This window comes from Crinia signifera, chromosome 1 (assembly GCF_055691185.1).
Source record: "Crinia signifera chromosome 1, ASM5569118v1, whole genome shotgun sequence".
Classification (NCBI taxonomy): domain Eukaryota; kingdom Metazoa; phylum Chordata; class Amphibia; order Anura; family Myobatrachidae; genus Crinia; species Crinia signifera.
In genome coordinates, this window is record NC_139217.1 from 470,594,337 (window position 1) to 470,612,979 (window position 18,643).

The 18,643-nt window shown below is 48.7% G+C and overlaps 1 protein-coding gene across 6 annotated transcripts in view; it reads right to left on the reverse strand.

Annotated features, from left to right (window-relative positions):
- Positions 1-10,184: 10,184 nt before the first annotated feature.
- Positions 10,185-18,643, reverse strand: part of UBAP2 (ubiquitin associated protein 2) — a 44,761-nt gene continuing 36,302 nt past the window's right edge. For 3 of the 6 annotated variants that reach the window (XM_083155381.1, XM_083155386.1, XM_083155382.1), the window contains 8 exons: positions 18,291-18,341; positions 18,029-18,107; positions 14,932-15,146; positions 13,422-13,521; positions 13,224-13,346; positions 11,834-11,901; positions 11,562-11,753; positions 10,185-10,947 (listed from right to left, as the gene is read on the reverse strand). In XM_083155381.1, coding sequence (XP_083011507.1) covers positions 10,852-10,947; positions 11,562-11,753; positions 11,834-11,901; positions 13,224-13,346; positions 13,422-13,521; positions 14,932-15,146; positions 18,029-18,107; positions 18,291-18,341 — 924 coding nt within the window. In that variant the 3' untranslated portion in view covers positions 10,185-10,851. The remainder of the gene's footprint in view (positions 10,948-11,561; positions 11,754-11,833; positions 11,902-13,223; positions 13,347-13,421; positions 13,522-14,931; positions 15,147-18,028; positions 18,108-18,290; positions 18,342-18,643) is intronic. The other 3 variants (XM_083155383.1, XM_083155384.1, XM_083155385.1) reach the window with 3 other exon arrangements.

Below are 18,643 nucleotides of genomic sequence, written 5' to 3' on the forward strand. Positions count from 1 at the left end.
GGTAACTATTAGCCCTACTGGGGCATTGTAACTGATCTGCAATGTGCTGCAACTTGCACCAATGGTTTACTATCCACAGATTTGGAATTGAGACGGGACAGTCAGTACATTTTTCCCTGTACAAAGTCATCAATCTGGTCCAGACCCACTCATTAGTGGTTCAGCCATATTAATTTTTAATATATATATATATATATATATATATATATATATATACATACTATTCTTAAACGTATGTGTTTTCTTTTTATATGTGTATTTTAATGTTGTTATTAAATCTATAAACCCTTCATCAAACAAGCGCCACTTCTTTGTATTTTCTCTTTTGTGCAATTGGGATTGACAACCCCATTTTTAAGTGGCAGCTATTAGTGGAACACCCCTGGTGGCGCCTACTTTAGCTATCTAGGTAGCTTCCCCCTCGTTTTGGTGGTTATGTTAGTAAGAATGTCCCCATTGTTGCTTATCAAGAGATCCAGGATATTGTTATTTCTTCTTTGAGATCCATGGTTCCCACAGGGTGACATCAGGGGTTGTAGGCGGATCCAGAGAATCGTGGCACCAATCAGCAAAGGTTTCAAATATTCCCAGGATGCCTGGTCCCCCTTCCAGTTGATCATCCAACCATGGGAGGTCAGGTTGCAGGTTTCAAAGATTCCCAGGATGCCTGGTCCCTCTTCCAGTTGATCATCCAACCATGGGAGGTCAGGTTGCTCCTGGGTCTGGGATAGCAGAAGGAGGTTGTCCAAGTGAGGGTTAATGCAAACTCCCTGCTGGAAAAGCGTTGTTGCCATGGCTGCCATCACCTTTGTGAATACATGTGGTGCCTTGGACAGGCCGAATGGAAGAGACCAGAACTGAAAAACAGGGATTTTGTACTTACCGTAAATCCTTTTCTCCGAGTCCACAGGTGTCACTGGAGTTACACTGGGGAATAGAAGGCGACCACAGGGAGCATGGGCACTTTAAAATAATTAATCAGTGTGACCAACTCCTCCCCTTCTACTTCCCCTCCCAGGCAGTCATAAAGATCGTGCCCGAAAGGGAGCAGAAAGATATAACACACATCCGAGAGGAGGTTCATCACAACATAACATCATTCAATACAAATAGTAGAAAAAGAATGTATATATATGAAAAAACAAACAAACACCCAGAGTCAAACCAGACAAGACAGGTGTGTAATAACCATGTTTAAAAAACCCTGACAAGGGAAAACTCCAGAGGTTACCCAATAGGAACCTAACACTGAACATAACAGGTGGAGAACAGCGCTGAGGCGGGCGTCCAGTGACACCTGTGGACTCGGAGAAAAGGATTTACGGTAAGTACAAAATCCCTGTTTCTCCTTCATCCACTAGGTGTCACTGGAGTTACACTGGGGACGTCCCAGAGCTTTCAACCTGGGTGGGTGAGCGCTGAGATCCCCTTAAAACAGAGCGGCCAAACTGAGAAGCTGGTGCCGCAAAGGTATCAAACCTATAAAATCGCACAAAAGTGTGCCGACCTGACCATGTCGCAGCACGACAGAGCTGTTGCAGGGAGACCCCACGGGCAGCCGCCCATGAAGGACCCACCGATCTGGTGGAGTGCGCGTCTATGTTAGTGGGAGGCGTCTGAGCCTCAGCAAGGTATGCCTGACGAATAGTCAGACGGATCCATCTGGCCAGCGTCTGTTTTGAAGCTGGCCATCCACGACGCACTGGGTCGTAGGTAACAACAAGACATCCGTCTTGCGAAGAGAAGCCGTGCGAGAGACATAAATCCGCAGGGCCCTCACCACATCCAAAGACCTATCCCCAGGTGAAGCCTCTGTGAATGCTGGAACCACTATGGGTTGGTTCACGTGGAACGCTGAGACCACCTTTGGAAGGAAAGAAAGACTGGTACGGAGCTCCGCTCTGTCCGGATGAAACTGGAGGAACGGTGAGCGACAAGAAAGCGCACCCAATTCCGAGACACGTCTGGCCGAGGCCAGAGCCAAAAGAAGAACCACCTTCCAGGTGAGATATCGAAGATCCACCTCTTCTAAAGGCTCAAATATTGATGACTTCAAATATCTGAGGACCAACTCTAGGTCCCAGGGAGCCGTAGGCGGACGAATAGGGGGCTGAAGCCTCAGCACCCCCTGGAAAAAAGTGTGGATTTCCGGAATGAGAGCTATACGTTTCTGGAAAAAAACTGAGAGTGCTGAAACCTGCACCTTTAGTGTATTCAGCCTAAGTCCAGAGTTTAACCCCTCCTGTAAAAACAGGAGAAGTCGAGCCTTCTTGAACAGAGTAGAGGACACTCTGCGTCTTTCGCACCACGCCACATAGGATCTCCAAATCCGATGATAGTGTCTGGAGGTGACTTCCTTCCTGGCCCTCATCATTGTGGGTATCACCGCCCTAGGGATACCTGCACGTCTCAAGATGGACCTCTCAGCAGCCACGCCGTCAAATGTAGACGTCCTAAATCTGGGTAGATGAAGGGACCCTGACTGAGGAGGTCCTCCTGATGAGGCAGCGGCCACGGCTCGTCGATTAGAAGATCCGTCAGGTTGGTGTACCACGAGCGCCGGGGCCAATCCGGCGCTATCAGAAGCGCTGTTACCCCCTCCCTGCGAATGCGCTGTAACACCCGAGGGATCAGCGGAAAGGGAGGGAAGAGGTAAACGAACTGGAACGGCCAAGGAGCGACCAGAGCGTCTACCCCTGCGGCCTGAGGATCTCGAGTCCGCGCAAAGTATGCTGGGAGCTGGAAGTTGTGGCGGGACGCCATCAGATCCACCTGAGGACACCCCCAACGATGTATAAGGGACTGAAATACCTGAGGCTTGAGGCACCACTCCCCCTGGTGGGCATGCTGCCGACTTAGAAAGTCGGCCTCCCAATTGTCTACTCCGGGGATGAACACCGCTGACAAGGCCTGAGCATGGTTCTGAGCCCAGAGGATGATCCTGCTTACTTCCTTCATCGCCGCCTTGCTCCGAGTGCCGCCTTGCTTGTTTATGTAGGCGACGGCTGTGGCGTTGTCGGACTGAACTCTGATTGCTCTGCTCCGCAGTGGGTGTCCCGCCTGCAGAAGAGCATAGTAGACTGCTCTGAGTTCCAGCACATTGATGGAGAGTAAGCTCTCCTGCCTCGTCCATAAACCCTGGAACTGGTGTTCCAGCGTTACCGCCCCCCAGCCTCGAAGGCTGGCGTCTGTGGTGAGGAGAGTCCACTCCCATATGCCGAACCTCCTGCCCCTTAGCAGGTTTTCGGAGTTGAGCCACCACAGCAGAGACAGACGGGCTCGAGGAGACAGGGTCACCCGCTGCTGAAGATGCAGGTGAGACCCTGACCACTGGCGAAGGAGAGACAACTGGAATTGGCGCGAGTGGAAGCGGCCATATTGTACCGCCTCGAAGGAGGACACCATCTTCCCCAAGAGTCTGGTGCAAAGGTGCACCGTTACCTGTGGCCGTCGCAAGACCGACCTGACCAGGACCTGCAGGGACTGAACTTTGTCGGATGGTAGAAAAACCTTCATCTGCTGGGTGTCCAGAATCATCCCCAAAAAGAGAAGACGTTGAGACGGCTGTAGCTGAGACTTTGCAAAGTTCAGAATCCACCCATGACTGATGAGAGTCTCCTGGGTGAGCCGTATGTTGGACAACAGGGCCTCCTTCGAACGATTCTTCAGGAGAAGATCGTCCAAGTAGGGGATGATGGTAATCCCCTGAGCCCTGAGGACCTCCATCATCACAGCCATCACCTTGGTGAAGACCCTGGGGGCCGATGAGAGACCGAACGGCAGGGCCTGGAACTGCCAGTGTTGTTCCTGTATAGCGAACCGGAGGAAGGCCTGGTGAGGGGGCCAGATGGGGATGTGCAGGTATGCATCCCTGATATCCAAGGATACCAGGAACTCTCCCTGTTCCAGTCCCTGAATCACCGACTGCAGGGACTCCATCTTGAATTTGACCGCTTGTAAAAACGGATTCAAATCCTTTAGATTTAGTATAGGCCTTACCGAGCCATCCGGCTTCGGCACAAGGAACAGACTGGAGTAGTATCCCTGAGTACGCTGATCCTCGGGTACTGGAATCACAACTCCCGTTGTCCGCAGCTTGTTGATTGCTGACAACAGAAGTTGCGCCTTGTCTCCTGAGACTGGGAGACCGGTCTTGAAAAACCTGTTTGGAGGGACTAACCTGAAATGGATTTTGTAACCCTGGGTTACCAGATCCCTTACCCACGAGTCCTGACAAGACTGCAGCCAGATGTGACAGAAGGACAGCAGTCGAGCCCCGACTCTGGGATCCCCCAGATGGGACCGTGGACAGTCATGCGGTTGGCTTGGAGGACTTGGGCTCCTGGACAGCTGCCGAGGCGCCTCTGCCTCGTCCTCTGGAGCCTCTAGATGGAGCTCCGCCTCTGGAACGACCTCTGAATCTGGTCGTAGGCCGAAAGGACCGAAAGGAGGGCCTTTGAGGGGTCCTGCGTGTAGTTGGAGGAGCCGCTGAGGGAAGGAAGTGGGACTTACCTCCCGTTGCTTGGGAGATCCACTTGTCGAGCTCTGGCCCGAAAAGAACCTCCCCATTGAACGCCAGGGCCTCCACAGCACGCTTGGACTCTGCGTCCGCCTGCCATTGGCGTAACCAGAGAGCTCTGCGAGCTGATATGGATAAGGCCGAAACCTTGGCTGCAATCATGCAGACGTCAGAAGAGGCCTCTATTAAATAGTTTGATGCCTCCTGGATCTGTTCAGCCAGCTGAACAATAGAAGAAGGGTCAGAGCCCTCACGGACCTCTGTTAGGATCTGAGAAGCCCACACCCCCATGGCTTTATTTACCCAGCACCCGACCTGGGCCGGACGCTGAATAATACCAGCGGCTGAAAAAATGTTCTTAAGGGTTACCTCCAACTTACGGTCAGAAGTATCCTTAAGAGTGGTTGCACCCGGCACCGGGAGAACCATCTTTTTAGACAGTCGTGAGACTGAAGAGTCCACTACTGGAGGTATCTCAACCCTCTTTCTACCCTCTGGTGGAAGAGGATAAGCAGCCAGAAACCTCTGAGGTACCTGGAATTTTTTATCAGGATGATTCCAAGCCTGCAATATATGTTCATCCAACTCCTCCGCTGGGGGGAAGGTGGGTGACTGCCTTTGTCTCTTTCCAAAGAAGGAAGGACGAGCAGGAATGTCTGTGTCATCTGACACCTTGCAGGCGACCTTAACCATATGTATAAGGTCCTCCAGACCTGGAGTGGCTGAGGCCGGCTCTTGTGTAACTAACACCTGATCCTCAGGTTCCACATCATCATCATCATCATCATAATTATCTGGAAGAGCATATTCGCCCTCCTCCAGATCAGGCATATCATCATACTCCCCAGAATCCCCAGAGGGCTGTAATACCCTTTTCCTGAGTAAGGTAGGGGGATCTTGCCTAGAAGATGAAGCAATGGCGCCCTCTGCTGGTGTTAAGGCCTTTGTTAAACTCTGCACAGCAGAAGTCAGGGAAGCCTGTTGAGTTCTGGAAGTTTCTCTGTCCTTTTGAGTTGCAGAGAGCTCGCAAGCTAAATGAGACATCACATCAGCTAATTGTGATGCCCAAACAGGGGTATGAACGGGGGACTCTGGAGCTGGGGGTAAAGCAGCGCATTTATCACATACAGAGTCTCCCTCCTTAGAAGGTGTAAATTTTACAGCACACTTCTTGCAAGTAACCCTCTTGGAGCTACCCCCTGCCATGGTTCAACAGAACACCCAGCAATCACCACACACTACCAGACTGATCACAGATAGTAGGTATAGGATAGGCAGCAATATATATGCTGGAAGGGAGAGACAGTGAAAGTAAAGAGCTGTCACAGAGCTTTGTACAACGCTATGGCATATACCCAGGAGCGCTATAGCTCTAAGTTTGAGACACAGCCCAAACTGTCTCCACCTAGCTCTAATCCCCACTGTAACTCACAGACCGGATAGAGCGTTCAGCAGGACGGTCACCAGGGGACAGGAATCGCCCAACTGCAGTCAGGATAGATCTGCAGCGCAACTGTGGAGCCTCCAGCAGCGTGTTCAAACGGCGCCAAATGTCCAAGATGGCCGCCGCGACTTGCAGGAACGCTGGGGTATGCCAAGGCCTGCTGGGAAGTACCGCGCGGTAACTCCGCCCCCCGCCTGGCAGCTCCGTCACCCATAATGGCGCCAGGTTTAAAAAACCCTCTGCTGCACCGCCGTTTGTGTCCCTGACCTTCCTCTAATAGGAAGGCAGGGTAATACTCACAGTGCTGCAGCCATGCCGTCGGCGGTGGGGCTGGGGGAGGATCGGGTGCACGCTGCGTGAGAGCGGCGCCCGTTACAGCTCCAGAGACGGTGGTCTCTGTCAGCCAGGGAGCCGGGCGCAAACCCTTAAGCAGCAGCCGGCTCCCTCCGGCAGGCTCCCACGTCGCAGGCAGATAGTAGCAGCAACTATCTGCCTGTCCTCAAAGGCAAAACTTGCTGCTTTATGCCCTAATTACAAAAAGCCCAGGAGATGAGCCAAATGTGACCTGCTCCCTTTTGGGCACGATCTAAGACTGCCTGGGAGGGGAAGTAGAAGGGGAGGAGTTGGTCACACTGATTAATTATTTTAAAGTGCCCATGCTCCCTGTGGTCGCCTTCTATTCCCCAGTGTAACTCCAGTGACACCTAGTGGATGAAGGAGAAATACAGTGTCCCACCTCAAAATCAAAGAAACTGCTGGTGGATCGGAATATGGGCGTAGGCGATTGTATATAGAGAGAGGCCATGAAGATCCCCGGATCCAATGATTGGAGTATGGATCTGAGAGACTCCATTTTGAACTTTGGCACTCGCAAGAACAGATTCAACTGTTTGATGTTGAGAATGAGTCTGAAGGATCCATTGGGCTTCTTGACCAAGAATAGGTTAAAACAAAAGCTCCTTTCCCTTTGAGGGACAGGCACTGGGGACATTACTGCCTCTTGTAAAAGGGAGGTGATGGCAGAAGCCTTGATATCAGCCGCTAGCAGACCTATGATGACGAATTGGGTCAGGGACACCTCCAAAAGGACAGGGTGTAATCCTCTGAGACAATTTGTAACACGAGTCGGTTATGGTAGAGCTCCAGACACTGGCAAAGTCCAAAAGATGACCACCTACTCTTGGCAGTTCCCCAGGTAGAACTCTGACACCAGGCAAAGGGCTTGTCTGTTTGTTGTGGAGCTTAGCGTTTTCCCAACCAAGCCTGTCTGGGTTTGGTCTTTTGGGTCTTTGGGAAGGAGGACTGAAATCTCTGGGATGCCTGACCTCTAGCTTTGCCCTGAGGCTGAAAGGACTGTTGCCTAGCCCTGGTAGTCCCGGACAGCATAAAGGCCGTCTTAGAATCTGCAATGGTTGCCACTATTTTGTCAAGCTCTGGGCCAAAGAGTATGGCTCCCGAAAATAGAAGAGACCCTAAGGCCCGTTTAGATTCATGATCAGCCTTCCAAGAGCGAAGCCACAAGGCTCTGCGTGCTGCCAATGAGGAAGCAGATACCAATATTGGCAAACACCCCATATCCATCGAGGCCTCGCTGATGTACATACTGGACTCCCTGATATTGTCCACCAAGGTTACAAGATTAGAGAGACAGGCCCCAGACTGCAAACCTTCCAGGAGGCCGTCATGTAATGTAATTTGGCATTGCCAAACCTCTAAGTAAATGGCATTAAAACCCCTCACTTCTTGTTTTCCACCACAGCTTAGTTGAGGCGCAACTGTGCATGGAGATAGACATGCACAAACATCAGACAAGTAAATACAAACCAACCATACAGTCGATGTTACAATTCCGAGCCAAATCAGTGTAGAGTTTAGGTTTTTTGTTATTTATAGGTTTTTCTTCAAAATGGATCAGGAGGAACAAGAAGGGCAACATATTTTATCTTTCTTAAAGGAATCGGATCAAGAAAAAAAGTGACCATTCAACAGAAAGTTTACTTGCCCCGAACATGTTCCGTACTGCAGCAAGTGTGCCGAAATGCTGCAAGATCGTGATTAGTATAAAGGTGGCCATACACACGCAGATTTATCTGCAGACCTGTCTGGTTGGAACAAAAACATGGTTATGGATGAGAGCAAATGACAGTTGACCATTTGCTGGAAAACTGACAAACTGTCACTCATCCATGACCATGTTTTTGTTCCAACCAGCCAGATCTGGAGATAAATCTTACTAGTGTATGGGCACCTTAAGACTTTGCAATTATTTCCCAAAAATTACATATTCACTTACACTAAAATGTAACATTGATGTAAAAAAGTTGAGTTATCTATTTAATAACAGTGAGACTAAGGATGTCTATTTTTGTTCATTATTTTCAGTTTTTCATAATTAGTCAAATAAAGTTCCTACGAAAACTTTTAAGTTTGACATAAACGTATTTAATTTTTATATTTTTTAAAGTGTTTAAAGTCTTTTAACTAAAATATACCAATGAATTTACTTAACTGAAAAATATAATAAATGTGGTGATAAATATTTCAGGGTCATTTTGACCCACCTGACTACAGATGTAACAACTTTCTACCATATTGATGCCTGGTTAAGAACAGTGCCACTTTCTTATCTACTGGGTCTTTAAAGGTTACATCTGGAATAGGCAGGGTGGTAGACTTGACCAACCTGGCTATATGGGCATCCACAGGTGGAGACAATTCCCATGCTTTCCTATCCTATGCAAGGGTTTAGAAGGAATCAATATGCTTGGCTACCAGAAACTTTCTATTTGGGTGTTTCCATGTCTCCCAATCAGCTAGTTGAGGAGATGGGTGAAACACTGCAGGGTTCTTTCGGTTTAAAAAGTTGCACCTCTAAAATAGGAGGTGGCACCTCTGGTCTGCTTCCTTAATGTGTGTACCAATTTAATAAGGGCATCCACTCTAGCTTATGTCATATGATCTTATAAGTTAGTGGACATGTCATGCTTCTAGGCTTCAGACCAACTCCGACTGGGATTACTCTATCTGAAGATATTGAAGACTCAGACATCATTAGAGGGGGTAGTTAACACTCCACCGCCAGACGTTAATACATCTGGTCTATGTCCCGTTCTGCTTTGCCTCTCTAATAAGCACCGCTATAATACATCTACCTCCCGGGAGGGACATTTGTTCCCAAGGTGGGAAACCTGGGTCAGGACACAGCCAAGGGATGCTCAGGAACGACTGAGTGCAACTGCCAGGTCCAATGTGCTTCCTGAGGACAGGGGAGGGTATGAGGGAGGAGGAGCCTCAGGCTGCATGTCTTTAGAAGTTAACTCATTGGTGCTGTAATTGGTGGACCTTCCTGGACCCATCATACCCCTAGCCTAGTCCCAGCATCCACAATGGGCTGAAATGATTGCAGATTCACCTACTCGCCATCACTGGTGCTCCTTCAACCAGCACAGACTGTACTGTAGCCCAGATCACAACTCTTTGGTTTAGTGCTGGGAGTATTCCTGTCCGTTACCAATGTGCCCACTGTTATATCTCCTCATTAATGCAGTCTAGAGAAATTAAAGTGCTGCCGGTCCTCCTGACGTAGTTCTGGCTTTACCAGCGGCATCTTTCACCGGCGTTTGACTATTCTCATAATATAAACAATTCCGTGAAAAATGTCCCAACCAGCAGCTCCAGTCTAACGTTTGACTGGTCAGGACACAGCACCAAAGCACGGTGCTTTGGTGCTGTGTCCTGACCAGTCAAACTTTGGTCTGGAGCTGCTGGTTGGGACATTTTTCACGGAATTGTTTATATTATGATATATGTAGCGTATAATAACCCTGCTCTGGTCATACGTGCGTAATAAGCGTTCAGGGTAAGTAGTGTAAGATGCAACGCATCATTTAAGAAACAGCTGAAGTGGGCGAGGTCCAAGAGTTAGGCAGAAAAAACAACTTAAAAAAACATGTCGACCTTTTGACCATGTCTAATAATAGTGATTGACCTATTGTCTACTTTATTACTGTCAACCTGCCGACTGCATCCTGACACACAATGGGGTCATATCAGAGATGATGAATGAGAAAAGGATGACCCCAGGAAGGAAAGGAGAACAGAACGCGCAGGTGAAGAGCAGATGTCTTCCATACAACCCAAGAGTAGAGTCCAATAGATATAATAATAATAAAAAAAAAAAAAAAAAAATAGTAAAAATAAATAAAAATGTAAAAATACAGATTAACTGCAGATGATCCTTAGGTTTTATTTAAAATAAAAAAATAAAAATGTGATGTTATGATAGTGACAACGGACAGACGTGTACGGGGACAACAGTTCTTTAATATAAACGCTCTGGTTCCAAATTAATTTCTCTTGATGAGTGATGAAAAAAATATTTATATATATAATAAAATAAGGAGAAAAAGGAAAAAAACAAAAAGAGCAGGAGACAGGAACGTAGCGACTGACCTTCCTGCCGGTAACATTTATCGGACTTAAATAAGAGGCTTTTCAGATTTTCTTTTTAAAAATGGCACTTTTCTTACAAACCAGTGTGTGTAAAACAGAAAGAAAACTATATATATATATTATATTTTGCACAGATGCGGGTGTGAAATTCAGACGCCCCCTTCAAAAAAAAAAAAAAAAAAAAAAGAAAGACTGCAAAATGCAGAAAACCACATTTAGGCTTCTATTACATTTACAAATACATACATAAATATATTACATACACCAGCAAACCAAAAGAAAGCGGGTAAGTGTCACACTAAGGATGTGTTCGCAGACTGTTCCCGCACAGACATTTTGGCTGATCACAGTTGTTTCTTCTGTAAAGTATTCAAATTGATGGTGGGGTCCGGGAATGCGCGCCAGGATACTCCTCCCTCTGTTGCTGTGAAATGCGTCAGTTTGTCCAGTATGGGGAACTGGTGTAGGCGGTCTTGTTTGCCTGAGTCTTCTGCTGCATGGAGTTTGGTTGGTTGCGCTGACCAGATCCACCCTGCAAGAGACGGGGAAAGAGACTTCAGAAAAGAAAATAACCAACGTTCGTCTCGTAATGGTGCGAGGAGGAAGAGAGGTGGCGGGGCAAAGAGGAAGAGGTGGCGGGGTGAGGAGGAAGAGAGGTGGTGGGGGAGGAGAACCCTCCGTCTACTAGAGCTGCGCTACTGAAGCGATATGCCATAAACTTGTAACCCAATCTATTTACGAGTGGTTCCATATAATAAGCACATTTCCTACAAAAAGGCAGTACAACACTAACAATTAAATCATTATCCTATCACAGATATGTCCTTTTAATTATCTTCTGTGATAACGCTTGGCATAGTGGGGTGTGTACTCCGCCTAGGAATACACTACAATGGGAATCTGGCCACCATCTGTAGCAGAACAAAGACACGCCGGCACTACAGTCACACGGAGTGCATGCAGTTTGTATAACGCGACTAGCTAATTAGTTAATAATCTTTCATAGACGGAAGGATAATGAGATTTATCTATGGTCACAAGCCACAGGATTCCTATTCACGATTAGACATAAGTGAAGCCCGAAAAAAATCGGCATTAAGTTCCCAAACTAATCCCAGTAAATGAGGAGAGCGGGAGAAGGCTCACCTGTCCGTCCTGCTGAAGATGGTGATGGAGCAGCTGGGAGTGAGGTTGTTGATGAGCAGGCAAAATATGCAGGAAAGGAGCTGGTGCGTATCCCGCAGCGGCACCAGGGTTTAAAGGCCCGGTGGATCCGAGAGCAGAGGGAAGGCTGAAGGGAGGCGGTGTGGCTGCATGGAATCCCTGCTTGTCAAACGCCTGGAAAACGGGACAGATGGCAGAGATTAGTTCAGCCCTAGAGCTGGAAATAGGACAGCGAGATCATCACAGACACCTACCTGAGTCTTGTTGTAGACTGAACCGCTGATATCGGGTACCCCGCTGTTACTGGAACTCACGGACACCCCTGCGCAGAGACAGAAATAGCATTATGCACAACACTGGAAGTAGCCGTCTGTTTAATTACAGATAATACCAGCCATAATTAGTTTTGTATGGAAATGGGTGACCAAAAAAACTTCTAGAATTAGGGTGTAATTTTCCACAGCCCAGCAAGGCAAGTGCAGCCCCTTTTTCTCCATGGCTTCTTCTCAGTTTTTTGAGTAACAAAAAAACATGTGAACCATAAAAACCGTGTAGACAGAAGTCCTGTATCTCCTAAGTGACCAGGTATTCGTCCTCACAGCCCAATTGAAACAAATCCAATGGCAAGTTTCCAAAACAAAAAGTTGCTCTGCAAGCCTCATGTCTGATGACCGACTGCAAGACGAGGACACTACTAGAAGATGGAACCAATAAACCTGCAACCCAGGGAAGTACGACCTAGTGAGACGGACAGGTGGGGGGTCTAGAACGTGGTTGAGAAAAGGATTCCAGGGCTGTAGGATGAAGATGGTGCCAGATCTGCCTCCATGGTGGTATCTCCACAACCCTGATACAACACCGATGGCTGATCTTGGGACAGATTAGGGCAGCGATGGCTAACCTGACACTCCAGCTGTTGGTGAAATACACAACCAAGCACACTATCTCCCCGTCCACTGGGATGGTAACGTATGAACAAGGTAAATGTCTGTATTTTGACCGTGTCAGATTTTGATTTTCTAGGTCCAGGAACAGTCGTAAAAAACGGTCCCATGGTTGGCAAGACTACGTTGATCCTCAGATCAGGATGTGTAGACAGACAAACTTGTGGCCCAAGAAGTCTATTATTTAACCATTCCCAAGTGGCTTCCTTCAGCAACCAAATCACATCCAGCCTGGAACTGGGGGATTTTAGATCCAACGTAGTAGAAGTCTTTTTGTATTCCAAATGGAGAAGCTGCAACTCCTTTGGCCGATGACCACTACATCCGGAAGCCTATGTACAAGACGTGTAACGGCTTCTGACAAACCAGGACAGGAAGAGAAAGTCCAGAGGAAGTTCTGCCATCCATGTCCTGCAGCATATGAAATGAGGTGGAGAACCCCAGGATCAGCCAGACTAGGCATCACCCCAGAGATGTAGCATTGGCTCTGAGCACATAGGCCACTCTACAGATTTTGCAGTTGCCTTCTTTGAAGCCCAGAAGGAAATTGATGCCCTTGAGGAGCTTGTTTGGAACTCTGGCTGAGCTTCCTTTGCCGAGTATTCACAGACAACGCACTTGATGAACGATAGCACTGTCTCCAGTAACAGTACATGTTTTCTAGAGGTTCCTTACGTCAGAGGAAAGCAGAATCGCTTACCTTTGCCTGGTCCGGTACCGGCAGACTTGCTTTGTGATTGGGCTGACCCGCTGTACCCTCCCTTACTGTAATCGCCAGCCGTCGTCCCCTGGGCCAGATCATCGTATCCTATTGGAAAATGGACTAATCACATACACATGATGTAGACCAATCTGCGACGTACCCAGTATGTAAGGCAGCTGACCGATAGATCGTTACCTGCACCGTAGCTGTGCTGCCCGTATCCCCCGGCCTGCTGGAAGGGTGTGGACGCTGTGTTCAGATTAACCCCATGCTGCTTGGCTGATGCAGGAGGTACCTAGAAGAGACCAAATGAAAACAAATGTAAACCTCATAAATAATGTCCAAGAAACAATAGGACATCAAAGCAAAAGGGGAAATATTTTGTAAAAATGTATGTTTAGGACAAGCGAATCTCTGAATCGGTGGAATATCACTAGTGCCAGATCAATAAACCTGCTACAGTTTTGCTATTTGGCCAGGCTAAAATGGTTGCAGGGCATGCTGGAATGTGTAGTTCAACAGCTGGAGTGCCAAAGGTTCCCCATCCCTGCTCTGGGGCATACAGATGGAGGCCATTCGCCCAACTGTGGACCTCAGATACAGTTGCTGCTATTATACAACAATGGGGCAGATGTATCATAGCAGCGCTTATCGCGTCGCTATGATACTTCCTGCTTCGCCTCAATAGCGAGGCGAAGCAGGAAGGGACATCGACAAGATGAATTAGCATCTTGTCTGCCGAAGCGGGGGAGCGTTAACTCCCCCCTTCGGCGATGTCCCTTTCTGGAGATAGCGCATCAGTTAATACTGATGCGCTATCTCCTGTCCCCCGGCCGGCCGCACTGGGCATGCGCGGGATCTCGCTGTTCACGCGAGATCCTCAGCGCAGCCCAGACCTAACAGCAGGGACAGCGCTGTCCCTGCTGTTTAGATAGGGCTTCGCCAGCCTGATGCTGGCGAAGCCAAAGCAGGCTTCGTGCGGAACGGTCAGCGATGCTGACCGTTCATACATTCGGCCTGCTATCATTTTGATAGCAGCGCCGATATGGACAGGGGCGCATAGCGCCCCTGTCGTTTACCGCATCTCACCTCCTTCATACATGGGGGAGAAGCGGTATCAGTGCACATAACGTGCGCTGATACCCCTTCTCCCCCATAACGACCCTTCATACATCTGCCCCACTGTCCTGTAATTCAGCCACATTAATTGCATTCTTTCCTCTCTTCCTGCTGCACGCCACTGGCAACTGGCTTGTGTCCAACCACCAACTGCCACTTGTCGCCCTTGAGCAGAACTAGGGGACTTAGGTCTCGACAGAGACCGCACAGCAGGTTGAGAGTGCGCTACAAGAATGGCGTACTCACACTGGTCTAGAACCGCAAACGGTATGCGGTCATTAGGTCAAAGTGAATAGGTGGAGCACCATTTGTCGGCAGGCGGAAGTTGGACACGTGAAAAAGGTCGTTGTGGTCAAAAGGTTGAAACAAGCTAAAGGTTGCCATGAGTTTTTCATGATAATAAATAAAAAAACATGAAAAACTCATGCTGACCTTTCGACCGTGTCAATCTAATCATGTGTAGACACATTGAGAGTCAACCTTATGCTTGTTGACCTAATGATCGACACCCAATGGAGAGAGCATTGATCTGATGTTCAGGCCACCGGTACCCATCCTTAGAGTGATGGTGCCTTTCCGTACTTACAAACATGGTGGGTCCATACTGGAAAGCACTTGGTACGCCTGGTACGCCAGCGTAGTAAGGTAATCCTGTGTAACTGTAGCCCGGCGGCAGGGTTGGGTTCAGGAATGGCTGCTGAGCCGTGTGGTGCGTCTGCGTCTGGTTCTGCTGAGGCTGGGCTAGCGTGGTGGCCGGGGCCGGAGAGGCAGATTCACCGCGGCTAAACTTGGCTACATCACCTGCAACGATACAATAAGACCTGTAACAGGAGAAGGCACATCCAGCACACGGAGTAACAGGAGAAGGCACATCCAGCACACAGAGTAACAGGAGAAGGCACATCCAGCACACAGAGTAACAGGAGATGGCACATCCAGCACACAGAGTAACAGGAGAAGGCACATCCAGCACACAGAGTAACAGGAGAAGGCACATCCAGCACACAGAGTAACAGGAGAAGGCACATCCAGCACACAGAGTAACAGGAGAAGGCACATCCAGCACACGTAGTAACAGGAGAAGGCACATCCAGCACACGTAGTAACAGGAGAAGGCACATCCAGCACACGTAGTAACAGGAGAAGGCACATCCAGCACACGGAGTAACAGGAGAAGGCACATCCAGCACACGGAGTAACAGGAGAAGGCACATCCAGCACACGGAGTAACAGGAGAAGGCACATCCAGCACACGGAGTAACAGGAGAAGGCACATCCAGCACACGGAGTAACAGGAGAAGGCACAGGAGAAGGCACATCCAGCACACAGAGTAACAGGAGAAGGCACATCCAGCACACAGAGTAACAGGAGAAGGCACATCCAGCACACAGAGTAACAGGAGAAGGCACATCCAGCACACAGAGTAACAGGAGAAGGCACATCCAGCACACAGAGTAACAGGAGAAGGCACATCCAGCACACGGAGTAACAGGAGAAGGCACATCCAGCACACGGAGTAACAGGAGAAGGCACATCCAGCACACGGAGTAACAGGAGAAGGCACATCCAGCACACAGAGTAACAGGAGAAGGCACATCCAGCACACAGAGTAACAGGAGAAGGCACATCCAGCACACAGAGTAACAGGAGAAGGCACATCCAGCACACAGAGTAACAGGAGAAGGCACATCCAGCACACAGTAACAGGAGAAGGCACATCCAGCACACAGAGTAACAGGAGAAGGCACATCCAGCACACAGTAACAGGAGAAGGCACATCCAGCACACGGAGTAACAGGAGAAGGCACATCCAGCACACAGAGTAACAGGAGAATGCACATCCAGCACACAGAGTAACAGGAGAAGGCACATCCAGCACACAGTAACAGGAGAAGGCACATCCAGCACACAGAGTAACAGGAGAAGGCACATCCAGCACACAGAGTAACAGGAGAAGGCACATCCAGCACACAGTAACAGGAGAAGGCACATCCAGCACACGGAGTAACAGGAGAATGCACATCCAGCACACAGAGTAACAGGAGAAGGCACATCCAGCACACAGAGTAACAGGAGAAGGCACAGCCAGCACACAGAGTAACAGGAGAAGGCACATCCAGCACACAGAGTAACAGGAGAAGACACATCCAGCACACAGAGTAACAGGAGAAGACACATCCAGCACACAGAGTAACAGGAGAAGGCACATCCAGCACACAGAGTAACAGGAGAAGGCACATCCAGCACACAGTAACAGGAGAAGGCACATCCAGCACACAGAGTAACAGGAGAAGGCACATCCAGCACACAGTAACAGGAGAAGGCACATCCAGCACACGGAGTAACAGGAGAAGGCACATCCAGCACACAGAGTAACAGGAGAAGGCACATCCAGCACACAGAGTAACAGGAGAAGACACATCCAGCACACAGAGTAACAGGAGAAGGCACATCCAGCACACAGAGTAACAGGAGAAGGCACATCCAGCACACAGAGTAACAGGAGAAGGCACATCCAGCACACAGAGTAACAGGAGAAGGCACATCCAGCACACAGTAACAGGAGAAGGCACATCCAGCACACGGAGTAACAGGAGAAGGCACATCCAGCACACAGAGTAACAGGAGAAGGCACATCCAGCACACGGAGTAACAGGAGAAGGCACATCCAGCACACGGAGTAACAGGAGAAGGCACATCCAGCACACAGAGTAACAGGAGAAGACACATCCAGCACACAGAGTAACAGGAGAAGGCACATCCAGCACACAGAGTAACAGGAGAAGGCACATCCAGCACACAGAGTAACAGGAGAAGGCACATCCAGCACACAGAGTAACAGGAGAAGACACATCCAGCACACAGAGTAACAGGAGAAGGCACATCCAGCACACGGAGTAACAGGAGGTCTACGGCAGCTGCTGGCTCGCGCCAGACAGGACGAAGGACGGGAAGTTTCATCGTAAAGAAAAATATTTTCTGCTCAACCTGGAGAATGACCATTAGATGCCAACAAATCTCCATCCTCTCCAAATCTTTCCAATTCACTAAAGGTCTACATAAACTACACGGGGAGACGTGAGAACAGAATCACTAAGATCTACATAAACTACACGGGGAGACGTGAGAACAGAATCACTAAGATCTACATAAACTACACAGGGAGACATGAGAATAGAATCACTAAGATCTACATAAACTACACGGGGAGACGTGAGAAGAGAATCACTAAGATCTACATAAACTACACGGGGAGACGTAATAAGAGAATCACTAAGATCTACATAAACTACACGGGGAGATGTGACAAGAGAATCACTAAGATCTACATAAACTACACGGGGAGACGTGAGAAGAGAATCACATAGCTGTAAAATAAAGAGAACCACTAAGCGTTTAGCTCGAGTTCCATCCACCAAACCAGGCGAGTGTTGAACAATGACAGCATCACCTGGCGCTGCTAATAATGGGGCTTTAGGCAGTGCCCTAGGCAGTGCCCTGGGCACTGTGCGTACAAGACCCTCCCTAAAATGACCACTGATAGAGGTCAGATGGTAACTACATTATAATACACATAAGAATAGCAAGCTGGTTGCTTGCTGGTGCAGATAGAAGGCTCGGGTGATAAAGGGGAGAGAAGGGAACGGGATGTCCACAAATCTAAATTGTGACACCAACCAACCTGAGTATGGGTTGCTTGCAAGACCTCCGTCTCTGCCGGTCAGAGTCGCCGGTGCGGGAAATGTGATTCCGTAGTAATCCTATGGAAACAGAGCGGATTATGCAGCTTCATACAAGCACTGAGGACATGTAAACAGAGCATGATAAATCTGAGACGTGTCACCAGCACACGCTAAGGGTTCCCATTCACAGGGACTCAAAGCAGACTAGCAGCATCACAAACTCCGCATGCGGACCCAAGACCCCCACATCATAGTACTCACCATTGGTAATCTGGACTGAAGCATTTGGAGATCATCATACCCGTAAATCTGCTTAAAGGGAACAAGGGGAAATAAATCAGGAAAAATATACAGAACAGGTAAAAGCATTAGCGCTACCAAAAATGGTAGTGTGAGGCCAACGCACGGGACAACCTGAACGGCAACTGCACATCACGCCTATTTCCACAGCTACCCACGCGTTTCACATTCATGCTTATACAACAAATGCAGATAATTTCATCCTGAAACCACTCTACACCGAGGGCTCATGTACTCCAACCACCACACGTAGCGCCTTCCAGCCCTCACCCTCCCACAATGCACAATACTGTGGCACACTACACCGGAGGAGC